General features: G+C 43.8%; 1 protein-coding gene across 1 annotated transcript in view; it reads left to right on the forward strand.

Moving 5' to 3' along the window:
• MYO3B (myosin IIIB) overlaps positions 1-18,722 on the forward strand; it is a 331,093-nt gene that overhangs the window by 213,725 nt on the left and 98,646 nt on the right. Inside the window, exons 26-27 of the mRNA XM_084805223.1 lie at positions 2,043-2,157; positions 17,512-17,575. Coding sequence (XP_084661349.1) covers positions 2,043-2,157; positions 17,512-17,575 — 179 coding nt within the window. The remainder of the gene's footprint in view (positions 1-2,042; positions 2,158-17,511; positions 17,576-18,722) is intronic.

Raw genomic sequence — 18,722 nt, forward strand, 5'->3', positions numbered from 1 at the left:
AGAGCTTGAGCACATGCTCATTTTTGCTTTTTGTTTTCTCCACATGATCATTCCTGAACAAGCCATGCCAGCGATTGCATGTGGAAAGTACCACTCAGTGGTACTCAGTGAATCAGTGGTATGAGAGTACAAATGGCCGTGATCTTTGAACACAATGGGATTTCATGTAGCCAGCAAGACCACAACAAAGTGCATCTGTGTATTGCCATTTCACATGGCATATTTCTCCACGTGCTTTGATCCTTGGAGATGGTTCTAAAAAGGTCCAGTAAATGGCTGTGTTTATTCTACAGAATAAAGGAGGACAAAATTATTTGGTTACTTATAACCACTTGGTTAGGATTCTAGTTTTATTTGGAGAGTTACATGCTGTAGGCTTGGCAGAAGCAATCAGTGATGCAGGGAAGGGTATGGTATGACATCACAAGCGACACTGCCTAAAATTAACACATCTAGCCAGCCAGGGCAAGCCTTACTATTCGGCAGAGGAAGGTGGTTGCCTCAAGCAGCTATTCTGCATGTCATGAAGGGGCAGCAGAGTATTTAGTGGTCGGTCGTTATATTTTTACTGCCAGCCAGGGAGGGGAAGAGTTCTTGTGGGATTTTCTGCCTCGGGTGCCAACATAACTTGGCTGGCTTTGGGTATTTTGCACCTTGATTTGGGGGGAGGGAGACACCGTTTGCTGCTCTACCTCAGGCAGCAGAATGTCTTGGGCCAACGTTGATTTATGCCAGTTCTCAAGATTCTGTGACACTATAGCAGGGTTGGGCAACTTGTGGCCTTCCGGAGGGTATTGGACTGCTGCTCCCATCTTCTCTCACTACTGACTATGCTGGCTAGGGCTGATGGGAGTTGCAGTTCAGCAGCCTCTGGAGGGCCACACGTTGCCCACCCCTGTGCTATATAGCATTACCAGGAACCAGAAACTAGGATAGAACTTTCCAAATAAGAGCAGGTTTGATTGTTCATGGCTGGAGTCACCAGAGCAAGTTTAGACCCTACCGCAATGGTGTCCATGTATGGACCCCTTGACTTTTACTCATTTAAGTGAATACATTTCCCATTTAAGTGAAATGCTCACCATTCCAATAGGAGAGACTGTTGCTGCGAGGGCAAAGACTGGCTGCCATCTCTTGCCCATACTCTTGGGGATTCCTCAAAGGAGTGTATTATGACGGATACAGAGACACACTGCTTCCCCTGTGGGGTCCTAGTCATACACAAATGTTCCCGCCACACAGACAACATCCATCATCGTGGAGAGCATTTTGTTAGTGCTAAAAATAAACAGTGGTTCTGTGTTCTCCACAGAAATGCTTGCTGATAAGTCCCTCTGCAACCATCCTCAGAGTGGGCCTTCTGAATGGCCACTCATTTGTGATGGCAGTAGTTTGGAGGAGGAGGACTACAGCACAAAGCTGCAGAACTAGAATTAATTAATAAATCAGATTTTGTTTCTCGGGGCTTGAATGAGGATTATATAGTGTATCATCCTTTTTCTGAAAAATTTCAGAGACTGCTGCTCCACGTTTGATCTTATTTTTCTTTTTTTCTTTTCTTTTTGAATATATTTTTATTTTATCTTTATAAATTACCAACAACCTGATCAATACTACAATTTCCCAACAATACAATATTCTGATGAGGACACCATAATAACAAAGAGAGAAGGAAAAAGAAAAAGGGAAAAAAGGGGGGGGGAAAGGGAGGAGAAAAGGAAGTGAAGAAAAAAGAAGATTCTTTCCCCTTCCCTCCCCATCTCCCTCTCCCTCCCTTTTAAAGAATTAAGTTTAAACTCCAATACCCCCCGGCCTCCGATGCCATTCTATTTTAAAAACTATATCTATAACCTTAACAATCTTACAGTTTAATAAACAACCTTACATTTCGCTATCATATCATCAATCTTATATCAAAGAAACAGGTCTACAATTCATTCCCAGAAGCCTATATTATTATTATTATTATTATTAATAATAATATATAGTGTTATATAATAATAAAACTTAGTTTGATCTTATTTTTCTTAATGTCTGCTTAGCTTTCAGGGGCTACTTAGCTCGCAAAAATTATGCGAGAATGAAGAACAGCACTGGCTACACAATGGATATGGAGTCAGTAAGCTTTGCTTCCAGTCTGAGTTGTGAAGAAAACTGGTGAGTTGTGAGTGTTCTATCCAAAGACAACTGAGGAAAAAGTGTGTGGAAACAAATGCCTTTTCAGCTAACTCCCAGTTGCCTCATTAGGCTATTTCATGCATTAAATGGCGGCAAACCCAAGGATGCTACTGAGTGATTGCTCAACAGGGAGCTAACCAATCCTAGCTCCTAATGACTGTACCTGTTGATAAATGTTTGCAAGCATGCATTTGTTACGTACACGCTCGAAGCTTTTAGGTGTACCATTTAAAAAGTAATATGCAAAGCAGCCTCTTATAAGCCCATCATTCTGTAAACAGGGGCAGAAACTCAGGCTCAGGGTCCCAATCCAGTCTTCCAGGGCTCCCCAGGTATCCTCACTCCCTTTGTCATAACCACTGATGGTTTGATGGTTTCTTGGCTTTTGTGCAGTTTTTTCCCCATTCTAAAAGGTTCAAATGTCTCTCCTAAGGCTTAGTTACTGGCAGTTACTAAGATAAAGTATGCTGGTAGGGTTTTTTTTAGTTTGTTTCTCTTCACCCCATACTTCGACATCTCTCCTTATTTATCACTTGCATATTTCAAAAGGTGAAAAGCACTTTTACATGGTGGGACTTTTACATGGTGTGCAGGGGCTCTTATGTTTATAAGCATCTTACTATGTGGATCGATTCAATCTCATGGAGAGTCTCTGTGCCAGGACTGTATAGTGCTACTGTGGAAACATACTATTGGGCCAGTCCACATGGCAAGCAGCTTACAAATGTTATGACCTCCACCTGGAGCTGCTGCCATGTAGAACTGTTTAGCACAAATCTCCACATGGGGAATGTAACATTTGAATCTGCCTCAGGGAGGCCTTGCTTTAATCTTCATTGTCTCTATTTCCATGCTTTGAATCACTGCCCAGGTCATAAATTTTCTCCAGCAGGCGAGACAGTAGGATCTGTAGCTTCTTAAGCCTCCATGCAGAACAGTTTGACTAATCTTTTCCTAGCTAGGTCACCAATTTGCATTTTGTGCACATGTTGTGGTTTCACCGCCTCAGCTGTTAAGACTCTCTGGTGTTTATTTTTTCCCATGTCACAGGAAAACCATCTCCTTAATTCAGAGCTTCACTGTAACATTCTTCTGTGTGGTCATTCTTCAAAGAACTGATCACATTTACAACCGAAATTGTGTACTGATATTGATCACTCTTATATGCAGCTGTGTCATGTTCAATGTATTGTGTTGTGTCAAGATGACATTGTTGCCAGTGATTGCCAGATGATGTGGGTTTGTGGTCAATGGCATTTGGAAGGTTGGTTCTGTGGATTTCTGAGCATGCACCTCAATGACCAAAGACTTCAGTGAGAGCGGGGATGACAAAGGTTTATATCCAATGTTAATCTAGCTCAAGTCCTATTCATTTCAATGGTTCTACTCTAAAGTAGGACAGCATTGGATACAACCCAAATGTTTCATAGGAGATTCTTGCTTGCATGAGTAACTAAGATCTATGCCCCTTTTCTAGTTTTTCTTTAGCATAATAAAAGTCTCACCTCCACATATGGCTGCTGTAAAGCATATGGCTGTTGAGTCAGATAGGAAACAGGAAGGATGATGAATAATGCTTCAGTGTTTAATTTAGTTGCTTTTGATATGTCCATGTGGTCCTGTTGCTGTGTTAGTCCCAGACTTGATTCCAAGCTTAGCTCAGGAGACACGCAGTGCCAACGAATAAGTACACAAGATGAGATTCAACAACAAGTGAGCTGGCTAGAAGAGAAGGGATAAAAACAACAATAATTATGGTCCATAGCTGTACAGTGGAGGTTCAAAAAGCCCAGGGAGATTGATCTAGCAAAATAATTGGGTCATGGCTAATGTATACTCCACCCTTGCATTGGCTCTTTAATGCTATGAACTGCTCCTGCAATTGACTGTCAGAGCTAGCAAAACTGTGGAATTTATTGACAACGGCTGATATTCAGTATTTTCATCCATCAGGAAAGTGGTATGTGAGCATAAGAAGAAGCTTTTCTGGACTGGACCCAAGGCCTGTCTAGTCCACCTGTCTGTTTCCAACAGTGGCCAACTGGATAAGGACATAAGAATAAGAACATAAAGAGAACCCTGCTGAATCAGACCAAGGGTCCATCTAGTCCAGCATTCTGTTCCCATGGTGGCCAACCAAATGCCTATGGGAAGCCCACAAGCAGGACATGAGTGCAACAGCATCCTCCCATAAGTGTTCCCCAGCAACTGGTGTATGTAGGCATACTGGCTCTGGTACTGGAGGTAGCATATAGCCGTCATGACTAGTAGCCATTGATAGCTCTATCCTCTGTGAATTTGTCTAATCCCCTTTTAAAGCTATTCAAGTTGGTGGCCATTACTATATCTTGTGGTTGTGTAGCCCATAGTTTAACTACACAGTGTGTGAAGAAGTACTTCCTCCTGTGCCTTCTGAATCTCCCACGATTCAGGCTCATTGGATGACCTGGGCTGCAGTATTATGAGAGAGGGAGAAAAAAGCCCTATCCACTTTCTACATACCCTGTGTAGAAATTACATACCTCTCTTGTCACCTCCTCCCCCTCACTTTTTCACCCTTTTTCTAAACTAAGAAGTCCCAAATGTTGTAACCTTTAATCATAGGGGAGTTGTTCCACCCCTTGATCATTTTGGTTGCCCTTTCCTGCATCTTTTCCAGCTCCACCATGTCTTTTTTGATTTAATGATCAGAACTGTACATAGTATTCCAAGTGTGATCACACCATAGATTTGTATAAAGGCATTATGATATTGGCAGTTTTATTTTTTATTCCTTATCTCATTATGGCCAACATGGAATTAGCCTTTTTCACAGCAGCTGCACACTGGGTCAACATTTCCATCAAGCTATCCACCACAACCCCAAGATCATTTTCCTGCTCAGTTTATCACCAGCTCAGAACCTGTTACCATATTTGTGAAGTTAGGAGTTTTTGCCCCAGTGTGCATCACTTTACATTGACGACATTGCCGTTTTAATGCCCAATTTCCCAGTTTGGAAAGATCTTTTCTGAGCACTTCACTGTTTGTTTTAGGTAATTTGATCTTGTCAGCAAACCTAGCTACCTCACTGCTCACCCCGAATTCCAGATCGTTTATGAACAAGTTACAAAGCACTAAAATTACAGTACAGTTCAAAACAGAATAAAATCAACAGGGTCTACAAATGTCCACTGAAAGAGTCTTAGCTTCCCACTAAAAAGTGAGCAGCAATGGAATGAGGCAAAATTCCTTGGCAGAGTGTTCCATTGTCTCAGCACCGTCTGGTTTGGCTAGGCTTTGAGCTTCCAGGGAAGCAGGCTACAGTTGTGGTACCTGCTAGCTGGGTGGCGTAGCAGCTAATGCGGTAGTCACATTCGTCATGGGCAAGTTTCAGTAGGTAAAAGGAAGGTAAGCTTAGTCAAAGTGAAGTCCTCTGTCAGCAAAGTCCAGACCAAGCTGGTAGAGCAGAATCAAGCTAGAACTAGACAGAGCTGATCAGGACCTTAGACAGATCACTGGCTGCCAGCTTCTCACCTATAGCAAGGGGAGCTGTTGCTTCAGCAGGGTGCAAGAGCCTTTAGAGACCTTATAAAGGTTGGCCAGCCTGGTAGTGCTGTAGGCTCTGCTCCTTTTGTGAAGCTACCTATAGAATAGGGATATTTAAATAAGATTAAAACTTTTTTTCCCTATCAACTGGATACTGACCCTGTCCTGAAATGTTAATTTCCTTGAGACAGATGTTTGGAGCATTGTGGAAGAAGGCTTGGGGCAAGAATTGTGTCACTGTACAAGGAACAGTGACTTGGATCCTAAGATACGTTAATTTAAGACAGTTGTCTTCAGATCCAAGCCTGAATCGGGATATTTTCTCCTCCCTCCAGCAACCCAATCATGCTCCATCTCATATTGATCAGAAGCCCCCACCCTGACTCTCCTCAGAGGAGTGCAGGTGTCTGTAAGGGGGGAGAGGGTAATGGGAAACATAGTTTCCATGAACTTCCTTAACTTATTTTAGGATCTAAGCCACAGCTATTCAGGCTGATTCTGCATCCAGCAGCCCTACCAATTTTAATTAATGAATGGTCAAAATTTTCCCCAGTTTTACACATAAGGAAAATGCAGTCGTTTTCAAAAGCTGTGTGTTGCAGTGATATTCTGCACTTTAATATTTCTTCCTGTTCTGTATATAAAACCTAATACTGCAAAATACACTTCCAGACTCCAGGCCACTGTGTAGAGCAGCCACCAGCTATATACCAGTTGGAGATCCTGGCTCTAGACAAGGCCGCCCATCAGTGTGCCTCCAGCAGAAGCACAAACTGAAGGACTGAAACATGCCAAGGAGCAAGTGATTGTGGATGTGAACACTTCTACATCTGTCAGTCTGTAGTTTTGAGGAGAGCCCTGTGTGGGAGGTTTGCCTGGAGACAGTGGTGGACTAGATGAGGGCCAATGAACTGAAGTTAAGTACTGATAAGATGGAGACTCTGTCAGTAGGTGGTTCCTGCATCTGGGAATTAGGTAGACGGCCTGTCCTGGATGAGGTGGCACTTCCCCTGATGGAGCAGGTGTGCAGTCTGGGAGTACTCCCAGCTTCAAAGCTGTCACTGGAGGCCTAAGGTGATCTCAGTGGCAAGGAGTATTTACAGCCAGCTACGGCTGGTTCACCAGCTGTGGCTGTTCCTGGACCAGGATAACCTGGCAACAGTAGTCCATGTTCTGATAACTTACCAATTGGACTATTGCAATGCTGTCTATGTGGGGCTTCCCTTGGTTCAGGGCTGCAGCTGGTGCAGAATGCTGCTGCCTACTTGTTGACAGGGGCAGTGAGATGTGAGCATATCACACCAGTGTTGAAATCTCTGCACTGACTGACAGTGAGCTACATTCAAGGTGTTAATACTAGTGTACAAAGCCCTAAATGGCTCAGGACCCAGGTCCTTTTTTTTTTTAAAGGCTGTCTTCCCCAATACCGACCATCCTGGGATTTAAGATCAGCTGGGGAGGCTTTGCTTGTGGTGCCCTTGAGAAACGTGGCCTGTGGAGCTAACACACATGGCAGAGTCTTTTCAATGGTGGCACGCCAACTGTGGAACTCCCAGTAGAGATTTGGCTGGCCTTCACACTGTTGTTATTCAGGCACCAGTTAAAGACCTTTTTATTTGTGCAGGTTTTGGCGGTACAGGCAAGGTGATCTCAGTGGTCTCTTTCTTTTTATTGATTGATTGTGTTGATTATTTTATTGTATATTTGTGATTTTTGAGTCATGATTTTTAATGTTTATGTGGTGTACTGTGTTTTATATATATTGTTAGCCACCCTGAGCTCTTCGTGGAGAGGATCAGGCTCTTGAATGAATGAATGAATGAATGAATGAGTGAATGAATGAATGAATGAATGAATGAATCAGATGAGTGCTGAGGGGAGGCAGTTGGAATTTTTTGAGAGGCATCAAGATCTTCTGGATAAGTGTTCAGGAGCGTGAAGAGGAGTTTGCGGTTTCTGGTATTGAACAGAACCAACAGGTGAGTGGGTGAGACAGGGGAGAGTGAACAATGTAATTGTTATGAATAGTTTGGTGTTGCAAAACACTCCTAATTCCAAGGTACCTCTAAGCCTTTGCAGAGATTCTTCTCCACAAATATATGTTTATAAATAAATGTTTGCAACATGTTGGGTGATATGTTTGGGGAAAGGCCATAGCTCAGTAGAAACAGCACATGCTTCATGTGCAAAAGATCCTGGGTTCCATCTCTGGCATCTCCAGGTAGGAAAGATCCCTGCCTGAAACCCTGGCCTGGAAAGCTACTGCCAGTCAGTGCAGACAGTACTGACCTAGATAGACCAGTGACAGTGGAGGCTGGTGGTGCCAATGTCAGTGGGGCTGTGAATCTGCACCGGGTTTCAGTCAGAACCAGTCAGAACTCTAAAGGAGCTACTCAAGCTGGGAAGCAGTGGTCTGACTCAGTATAAGACAGTGTCCTGTGTCCCTGTATCAAAGCCTTAGAACAGAATATTCTGATGTATCTCAGTTAAATTACCATACTAGTAGTAGGAAAAATTGCCCTACCCCTTTTGTTATAATTTCAGTTAATATAGTTCTTAACTAACTTCCACAGCATTCATACATTCATCTGTGGGTAAATCAAACTTAAAAAAAATCAATGTATGAGACAAGTTATTATTTTTTTTTTTGCATGGGGAATCACTAGTGCAATTCTCGGCATCTCGGTATTCTGGAATTTGCCAGGCGGAAGAGCAGGACCTATCTGTAATTAATATTTAGATAACACCATTAAACATAAGCTACACGTTTCTATCAGTTGCCATAGATTTCTCCCTAATAGAGAGCTCCTTAAAGTACCACCTTCAACTGAGATAACACCTTAAATAAAATTGAGTATATTTTTATTTATCAGGAGTCTGTATTCAAGGACTCTTGCTGAACACTATCAAAATATCTAGAGTAAAAGGCCTATCCTCCTTTTACTCTAGTCACCTTCTCCTTGTCTCCTTAAAAACAGCCCCCTCTCCTGAAAAGATAATTATGATGATGCCACTATAGGGCAGGCTGCGGCCCACTTGTGGGTCCCTGCTGGTCCTGCAGTTGAAGACCAATCAACTTTAGATCAATCCTATACAATTCTGTAGTGGGTTATATATTTGGGTTGGGTTAGAGAATCACATCTTGCCAAAGGACTTGAAGCTGGATAGAATGGCATGTGGCTTCCAGTGCTTGAAAATAGGGATGTACGAAAATCACTTACCTTTCGCGGGTTATGCTGATGGTGGGGGGGGGGGAGGCGTTCCGTCCCTCCCCTCGGAATCCTGGCTGGGCGGGGAGGCGCTCCGTTCCTCCCCCCCAGAATCCTCTGCAGCCGGCTGTGTTCCGCGGCAGCTCTGCGGAGCTGCCAGCCAGGCCCAGCCACGCCAGAGCCGGCCGCAGCCGGATTTCCGGTCGCGGAGGGCTCTGGGTAAAAAAACAACAACAACCTGCGTATGCAAATGGCGGCAGCTACGGCCGCCACCATTTGCGTTCCTTCTTTTTGGCCGTCTTAATCTACGTAAATATTTACGTAGACTATGACGGCAAAAATAAGGGGAACACAAATAGCATAGCAGACGCTATTTGAGTTCCCCTTATTTTCGCCGTCTGAGTCTACGTAATTATTTATGTAGACTAAGACAGCCCAAAATAAGGAACGCAAATGGCGGGGGCCATAGCCGCCGCCATTTGCGTACACCTTTTTTTTTTTTTACCCAGGCATTTTAGGCTATGTAAGTTTTTACGTAGCCTAAAACGTCTGGGTAAAAAAAGAAAAAGAAAAAGGCGTACGCAAATGGCGGCGGCCGGCCATAGCCGCCGCCATTCGCGTACGCTTTTTTTTTTTTTACCCAGACGTTTTAGGCTACGTAAAAACTTACGTAGCCTATCACGTCTGTGCAAAAAACCCCAAAAAACTGCAAATGGTGGCGGCAGCCGGTCGGAAGACCAGCCGTCGCAGCCGCCGAAGCCGCCGCCGGAGCCACCGCCGCCCAGAAAATCCACTCCAGGTAAGTCTCGTCCTGGGGGGATCTGCAGGGGGGGCGGGGGGGCAGGCTGTTCCGCCACAGATTTCAGGGGGCCGAATGCCCTGGCATTTGGCCTCCCCGAGATCCGTGGCGGAATTCTCTGCCATCCCTACTTGAAACACTTTGTCCCCTTGCCTAAAACCAGTTGCTCAAAGTCCATGTTGCCCCAGGATTGAAAAAGTAGCAGCAGCCAGTGACCACTGTACCCCAGCGCTGAGGGAAAAGCTGGTATGCCAGCACTGTGTAAGGAAGTGGTATGCAGAAGATAGATTTCCAGATGTTTTGCACTTGAACTCACAGCATACCTGACCATTGGCTATGCGGGCAGGGCTTTTGGGAGTTGATTAGTATTCTTCAAATGCATCTTCTGTATTTCTAAAAATTTTGTGCACCTGTAGATCATTGTATTCTGGATATTAAGTAACTTTAAAAATGAACGCATATATATAGAATATAATACTTCAGTTCAAATTTAAATTACACATCTGGGATAAAACATTTCAGCATGTTTCCAAATAATGACTTCAAATTCTGAAGTGCTCAACATATAAAAAGCAACACATTAAACAGGGAAGCAGCAGCAAAACTTGAACCAAGCACTTAGAAATGCTCAAACTATAATACTCTAGAGAGAGACAACAACACAAAGTTAGTAAAGTGGTACATTTTATTGGACCAATTATTGGACTACTGTGAGGATAGGAATATTGCAGATATTTTTAGTTACACCAGAATTTTCAGCAGGCAGAATGGGAAAGAAGCAAATTCTCAGCTACATGGAGAGTAAAGCTGGTTACAAATGGAAATTTTCTAGCACCCAGAGCAGAGGCTAGGATCAGGAACTAGACTCCCGGAGCTGGTGGGAAAGAAGCCCTTGTCCCTTGCAGGAAAAGGCCCTGCCTTCTGCATTTTCCCCCTTCTTTGGGGACGGGCTGTAGCTCAGTGGTAGAGCACCTGCTTGGCATGCAGAAGGTCCCAGGTTCGAAACTTGGCATCCCCAGTTAGGGCTGGAAAAGAATCCCTCCTGAAACCACAGAGACCTGCTGCCCGTCAGTGTAGATGATACTGAAATAGATAGATCACTGCTCTGACTCAGTATGAAGCAACTAGTTTTACCAGACGGACACTTTGAGAAAGAGGTAGTACAGGTGGGCTGAGGCTGTACCCTCCTCTCTTAAAGGAGCTCTACTGAAGCGCACACTCCCTCCACCACATCTCTCTTTGGCTTCTGGTTTCACAATGATGGTGGAGGAGATGCATCTCCCTTCAAGGGGCCAGGCTTGGCCTAAGGTCCTTCAGTAGCTGGCTCTTCTCCAGTGCAAAGCAGGATTGCAACCAGACTTTTTCAGGAGGTGGATGGAAAGACCAAGACCAGCCCGGACCTCAGTAGAAGATCTTCAGGGCTCCTTGGCAGTGTCCTAAGTCTTCCTGACTTTGATGCACATGCTAAATTGTGTGGTTAAGATGTAGAGGAGCTTTGAGAGGCTGGTGGATCCCCCTCACCATGGGATGTGGCCTATAAGCAATATTCCATCATTGAATTTGGCCAAAGTTGCTTCAGGACTTGGCCATTCCTGTTCTGTGGTACTTCCTAACATTGGCAGGCTGGTAGCTGAACTAGAATATGGTTGATCTGGGATAAGATCAGGCTGTACTTCAATTCAAATAGATGATAGCTTGAATAGATAGACAGATAGATAGATAGATAGATGATAGATAGATAGATGATAGATAGATAGATAGATAGATAGATAGATAGATAGATACGTCAAGCATATGTAACAAGGCCAAACCAACTTGTCAATATAATATATGTGACAGAAGTGAAAAAGTTTTGCAGTTAGCTACCTGTCTATCCAGAATAGATGGCTTTCCTGATCTCAAGCACACTTACTTAAGACCAAGGAAGGATCTTCACAACAGTGGAATGAGACGCATGTTGGAGTATTATCTGGTTTTTCATGGAATCAGCTTTGGTCCATCAGGGACACACAAAGCAAGAAAAGCTGAGTGTACTCTACCTTTAAAATTCAGTTTTCACGGGTCACACAGCCCTTCAAGGGAACATACTTCCAGGTTTGGTGGGGGGAGAAGAACGGGAAGTTATCAACCTGGCAGGGGCTGCTCAGCGAATGAGAGAGGCTTGTTTCCTGCCCTTTCCAGGCTCCCCCCCCCTTTTCATGAAGAAGCCAAAATCCCTGATTCTCCAGTACAGCATCTGAAGGCTCCCTATGAGAGCAGCCCACCAACCGAATTTCACCCCGTTTCAGCAAACTGTTGCGGAGTTATTGCTCCCACCCCATTTTTTCCAATGTGCTCACTTTTGCATGAAGATGGCAAAATCCCTGATTGTCGAGTGCAGCATCTGAAGGCTCCCTATGAGAGCACCCCCCCCAATTTTGCTCCATTCCTGAAAACTCTTGTGGAGTTATTGCTCCCCCCTCCATTTTACCCAATGTGCCCATTTTTCAATGAAGAAGCCAAAATCCCTGATTCTCGAGTGCAGCATCTTAAGGATCCCTATGAGAGCACCCCCCCATTTCACCCCATTCTAGCAAACTGTCACAGAGTTATTGCACACGCACACACACACTCACACACACACACACACACATACCCTTTCTCCTTCTCTGGGCACTTTCTCCCTGCTTGCAATGACAGGCTCCTGAGACCTTGCCAGATTGCTACTGCAATAAAGTTCTTGGCATCGGAGAAGTGATTTTACATAACATCAAAGAAGCAACTTTACACAATATCGGAGGCGCGATTTAACACAACAATGGAGAAGTGAAGTAATGCAAACATCAGAGAAGTACATCATCACACAAGCTAATTCCTGGTGAAATGGGAGTGCAGGGCACTTCTGAGAGCTGGAAAGGCTCCGTGAGGTCATGGCCAGGTGAAAGATACATCCGGGGCAGGGCTATCATGCTGAAGGAAATGCGGAGGATAGGGGCATACAGAACCAGAAGCATTGAAAACTCGAATTAAATAAATAAAATGGAGTAAAATAGTCTCCAAAAATCTGGCTTTTCCACTGGAAATCTCCAGAGTGGCTGTGGATTGGCCGTGACGTCATGTTCTGCGAACAACCTCAAAATGCTCCCAATTCGCAGCAAATCCCCCCTCAGGACAGACCCCAAGTCTGAAATCAATGCAACATTTAACATCAAGTGTAGTCTACCGCACTCTAGCTACTACATATGTTAAATCTGATAGCACTGTGTTCACTGTACCTGAACATTTGACAACACTTACAACTCACACCAGGGCACTGCTCAAGATTGAGTCAAGTCCCTTGCCTCTAGCCAGCTCTGTATCTATGTGTTTTAAGGCATAAATTTATTCTGGGTTGGATCCAGACTTTGTCATACTTTGAGTAGATTCACTGAAATCAATAGGACTTAAGTTAACCATGACTGACTTAATTCCTATTGATTTCAATGGGGTCTTCTCAAAGTATGACTAAGTCTGGATCCAACCCAGTTCTCTCTGTTGCAACCATTTACCCAGCCAATGTGTGGACAATTAAAGTCCCCCACCATTACATTTTCTGCTTTGATTGCCTCCATTATTTCTTTTTCCACCTAGGAACATAGGAAGATGCCTTATATTGAGTCATACCTTTGGTCCATCTATCCCAGTATTGTTGACACTGACTGGCAGTGTCTCACCAGGGTTTCAGGCAGATTTTTTTTTCAGACCTACTTGGCAATGCCGGGGATCAAACCTGGGACCTTCTGCATGCAACGGTGGGGCTCTACCACTGAGCCTTGGCCCTTCAGATCACCCTCTGAGTTTTGGTAAAGGGCAGGGTAAGATTGTTTGCCTCTCCCCCATACTAAACTACTTTGTGGTGCTGGGATCACCCCCTGCAATGATTCTGCAGAGGAGTCAATGAATTTGTCTTTTGCAGGATAGCCAGTTGGTTTCCTGCAGTTGATATGCAGTTTGTATTTACAAGAGAAGACTCTCTGCTGTGGTTCAGTTTTTGTCTGAGTGATATTTCAAAAGCAAAACAGATGATTTACATTCATGTGATGGTACCATTTATCATTTCAACTTATTCTACAGTATCTCTAAACAAAGTATTACAATACCAGTCACTGTACCTGTCAAGATCTAATAGATGCTTCAAAGAACATGATACATTCAGCACATGCAAAACCTTTCCCACACCAGATCAAAGGAAGCAACGGTGCTTGTATATTTTACAATGGCAGAATTGAAAGGATTTATGATGGGGGGGGGAGAAGCAAGTACGGTAGCTATGAACAACAGCACAGTAATGCCAAGTAAAATTATTCATAGGTCAATAATTGATATTCTTTTACACATATATCCACAGAAACTAGATGCTAATGAGAGTTATTTCATGCATAAAAAGGTAGGAAAGACACATCCAATCCTATGCATGCTTACTCACAAGTAGGTTCCACTGAGTTCAGTGGGGCTTCTGCATAAGAAAGTGTGCATAGGATTGCAGTCCAGACCTTATAAACACTTATTGGGCTCTTACTGTTCTTGTATAATTTTTAATCTGAGCAATGCCAGAATGTCTGTATAATCACCGAATAACTGTTTTGTAAAGTGCCACTGTTAATAAGGTGATTATCACTGTCTGTACTTTCTGCTTTTCATTTCCTTGTGACCTCACAATTTACAATTCCCCTTCCCTTCCCAGCCATATGTATATACCTGTAACACAGGAATAATACTTCACTCATCTGACAAAGTGGACTGTAGCCCATGAAAATTTATACCATGATAATTTGTTAGACTTTAAGGTGCCACAAGAATCTTTGTTGTTTTTGCTGCAATCCAGACAGATACAACTACCCCCCTGGAAATCCTTACATAAGAGTGTTATATTTATGATTTATCTATTTGAACATCTCTCTCCCAAGTCTGCTGGTATGTGATCCTTCAGAAAGATCCATGTGAGTGAACTCCTGTAACAGTCAAGTGGACTATTCATTTAAAAAATCTGTCCTGCGTGCTTGGTTGTGGGTTTTTGTTTTGTTTTTTCCAAAGCTGTAGGCTGTGAATGCTTCCATTGACTGCAGCAGCAACAGGATTGGAGCTTAACTAATAAAGTTATGTCAAATAGTAAGGACGAGCAGAGGTGGAGCAAAATATTTTAGCTGTAAGCCACAAATTATATAAACCAACAGCACACTAGTAAATAGGTACTTCAGTGGGAACTACTGCCTCACATGCTAACCCACACTCAGTGGCTGAGTGTGGGTTGTTGTTGAACCATGGGTTGTTCGTTGAACCGTGAGTTAGCATGTTGTCTGAACCCAGGACATGTTCCACAGGGTGGCTTGTTAATCATGCAGTGTGCCTTATTTTTCTTGAACTAGCCACCTCCAGAACCCATGGTTTGTTGTTGGGTTGTTCAGGGTGGTTAATAAGTCACACTGCATGGTTAACAGATCACCCTATGGAACATGTCCTGGGTTTAGACAACATGCTTAACTCATGGTTCAACAAACAACCCACGGTTCAACAACAACCCCACTCAACCACTGAGTGTGGGTTAGCATGTTGTGTGAACAGCCCCTATGCTTTGTTGTCACTGTGCTTACGAAGCCAGGCTGTTAGGAAAGCATAACTTGTGTTCTTGTTATGTGGCAGCTGTTTGATTCCTGACAGGACTGCATTTCTGCAAAGGCTCAGCCTATGAGCCTAAGCATCTGTTTTCAATGCCAGGACTTAACTTTGGAATATAGGAATTAAAAATAGCTTTAAATGCCCTTGGAACAGTTCAGAATGTATTTCCCTTTCCCATGGATAACTGTGGAGAAAGAATCCCTACTTATCTATGCATTTGATGAAGTGGGCTGTAGTCCATGAAAAAGTATGCCAGAATAAACACATTAGGGCACAATCCTGTTGGTTGTGCCCTTGATGATCGTAAACCCCCAAACTCAGAGGTTTACGATCATCCTATGCAGGACAGGAGGAGAGGTAGAGGTGATCTTTGCCCTCCTGTCCTCCAGCCCTGCATTTTTTGCTAGATGAGCTTTTTTACATGTCTAGCTGGGGCACTTTGGAGGGGGAGGGAAGGAGGCTGGAGAAGCCTCAAGATAATTCGTATCCTGGCCTCTCCAGTTTCCTCCCCTCCCCGCCCACCAAAACACCCCCTTTCTCATCCTCTGAGGTTGAGTTCCTGACCTCAGATGGCAGATGATGCAATTCTTTCCACACTGGCTGTGAGGGGGAGGGGGGAGGGAGTTGTGATTCCCCCCTCCGAGGTTGGAGCGCTGTCTTCGACCTCGGAGCTGAGAATCTGAAAAATGCTATGGCCCCTCAGAAGCTGTCTAGGGGCCATAGGATTGCTTCCTCCATCTTTAAGGTGCCAAAGGCTCTTTATTGTTTTTGCTGCAATAGGATAACAAGGTTTATCCTATGGAAATTCTTACATATCTGGAAATATACGGAGGGCTTTCCAAATGAGGGAGTGGTGTTTCCACACAGACTTGAGCCCTGAAATCTCTTTTTCCTAGAAATTAAGCACCAGTTCCTACATGCATCTGAATTTAAGGGCAAATGTCTTTTCATGGTTGTTGTCACACAGAAGATGACTGCAATCTCTTCTCTGTCATCCAAGACTGTAAGACATGAAATAATGGGCTTAAGTTACAGGAAGGCAGATTTCGGCTGAACAACAGGAGAAGCTTCCTAATGGTCAGAGCAGTCAGACCAAGGAACCAACTGCCCAGGGAGGTGGTGGGCTCTCCATTGCTGGAGGTCTCCAAGGAGAGACTGAGCAGCCATCTGTCAGGGATGCTTTAAACGGGATTCCTACACTGAGCAGGGGGTTGGACTCAATGGTCTAAATGGCCCCTTCCAACACTATGATCCCAGTACACACACACACACACACACACGAGAGAGTTTATCTACTCTGTAGGTTTGTGTGTGTGTGTGTGTGTGTGTGTGTGTGTGTGAGAGAGAGAGAGAGAGAGAGAGAGAGAGAATTTTTGAATGGGCAGAGACTGAAAGACACAGAAGGAAGATTGAGAGTTACTAGCTTGAATTATTTAGCACTTGGGTGTGCAGCTTTGAGTGCATACTGGTGTAGGGCCACCTGCTTGTTTTCAGTACGCTCTGCTTATATAAATAAAGCAAATATTTATTTAATACCATGAATCTCCTGTGCTTTCTTAGCTAAAGAAAGGGGGATGTTGGCAGTGCTTCCCCTGGAATTTCCCACCTTTTGGGAAAGTGGAGAACATATAACAGTATTTACTGTGAAAATTCATGTCAACAAGAACAAAAGAGGTGATATGTATGTGCGGGGCCGACTAGAACTATGGGAACTTTTTTCTTGTTTGGGGGCAGCAGAAGCTGTCTGCTGAAGAAGCAAGCTGCATAGGACACTGCATTTCAGAGGTGTCTTTCCTCTTCAGTAGGCAGTGAGGACAGCAAACAAGCACGCAACAACAGCAAATGCTCTGCCTGCATGCACAGGTCTCCCAAGAGTTCTGCCCTAGTCAATGTTTTTAAAAGGAGGAAACATTTTTCTTTCCTTAACGTTTAAGGCAGTATGTTCTGTGCACAATCATTGTGCAACTAATATGCCTTTAAAATAAAATAAAACAGTAAATAGGGAGAAGTCTACAGTGATATGTTTTGCCCTAGTAATTTAGTGGACAGAATGAGGGAGTACAACTGATGGGTTGGGGAAATGTCACCAGAACTTAGCAAAATCATCATCATCACCATCACCATCATCATAATAAACATCAATAACTTCTTGTTATGTTTTAGGCAGCAAAGTAGCAGCCCAACTTCTCCTGCAGAGCCGGATTTTCTTGACAAACAAACAAGCAAGGTACTAAGAAGTTCAGACTCTAAAATGCCATAAAAATCCCTGAATCTAGAGTTCTGAAGTGTGTTCACGGTTGCTTGGCATAACCATCAGAACATGAAACTGTTAGTGGTGTTTTGAAGTCTTTGAGACAAAAGCCTGCTTGCTAAGAACTTTAGTGCTGTAGAAAGGCAGGGAGGTACAGTGAATAAGAGAATCAAAAGGCTGGAAATCTGCTGCTGAGAATAAATGCTCGCTGCTCCCCGAGGTGATTTGTCTGTGCACTTCACTTTCTACAGATGTTAGAGCCTCTTTTTTCGTAAGGACCTGAGGTTCTTTGGTAGCACTTTGATATCCTGCTCAAATTCAATATGTGAAATGGAGGAGTCGCTCTGTGACTGGGAGCACAGCACAGTCTTTGAAGTCTGATCCAATTTTTGCTGCTTACCATTTGATGTTGAAAGGATGAAATGAAAAAAATGTACAGTTTTTGCCAGTAACTCTGCTGAGCATATGTAAGATTAAAAAAACAAAATCCCTTGGATGATGTACTTAGAAATGTTAAGCAGATTAATACCTTCCTATAGCCTTTCCCCCCCCTTCTTCTAAAGATACAAATTAACTTTGAGAGGAAAATCAGCATACAGTGTGTGCCATTATTACTCATTGCCTCTCTGCTGGGGTGGAGAAGTGAACGGGTGGCAGAAAGGGAACAAACAAATGCTTGCAAACCCAGGTGCAAAAAACATTGCTTTCCAAGAAGCACACAAGTCTCCAAACACTCAAGTATGGGCACTGTATGCTCATGTGTGGAGGAGTCCCACAGGGCTCAACAGAACCTGACTGACTGGATGGAATCCTAAATTGTTCTAATCCAGACTTCCCCAACCTGATGCCCCCCAGACAGTTGGGGCAGTAACCAATACTGCTGCTGCGCTTCCGCTCATTCCGTTGTGCCAGCGGGACCCACCACTGTCACCATAGGGAGTCATAAAGTACTCTGTAAAGGAACAGAAACACTAATTTCTGGATTGGGACAAGTCAGGAAGCTCCCTTCTGCGAGCTCTGCAGACTTGCCCCATTCCAGAAACAAGTGTGTCCACTCATTTCTGGTTGCTTTAAGAACAGCTAGCTCCCCAGCACTAGTGGCGGGTGTGTGGGCAGCATAAGA

This window comes from Heloderma suspectum, chromosome 1, assembly GCF_057233095.1.
Source record: "Heloderma suspectum isolate Gila_16-S chromosome 1, 16-S_ref, whole genome shotgun sequence".
Lineage (NCBI taxonomy): Eukaryota > Metazoa > Chordata > Lepidosauria > Squamata > Helodermatidae > Heloderma > Heloderma suspectum.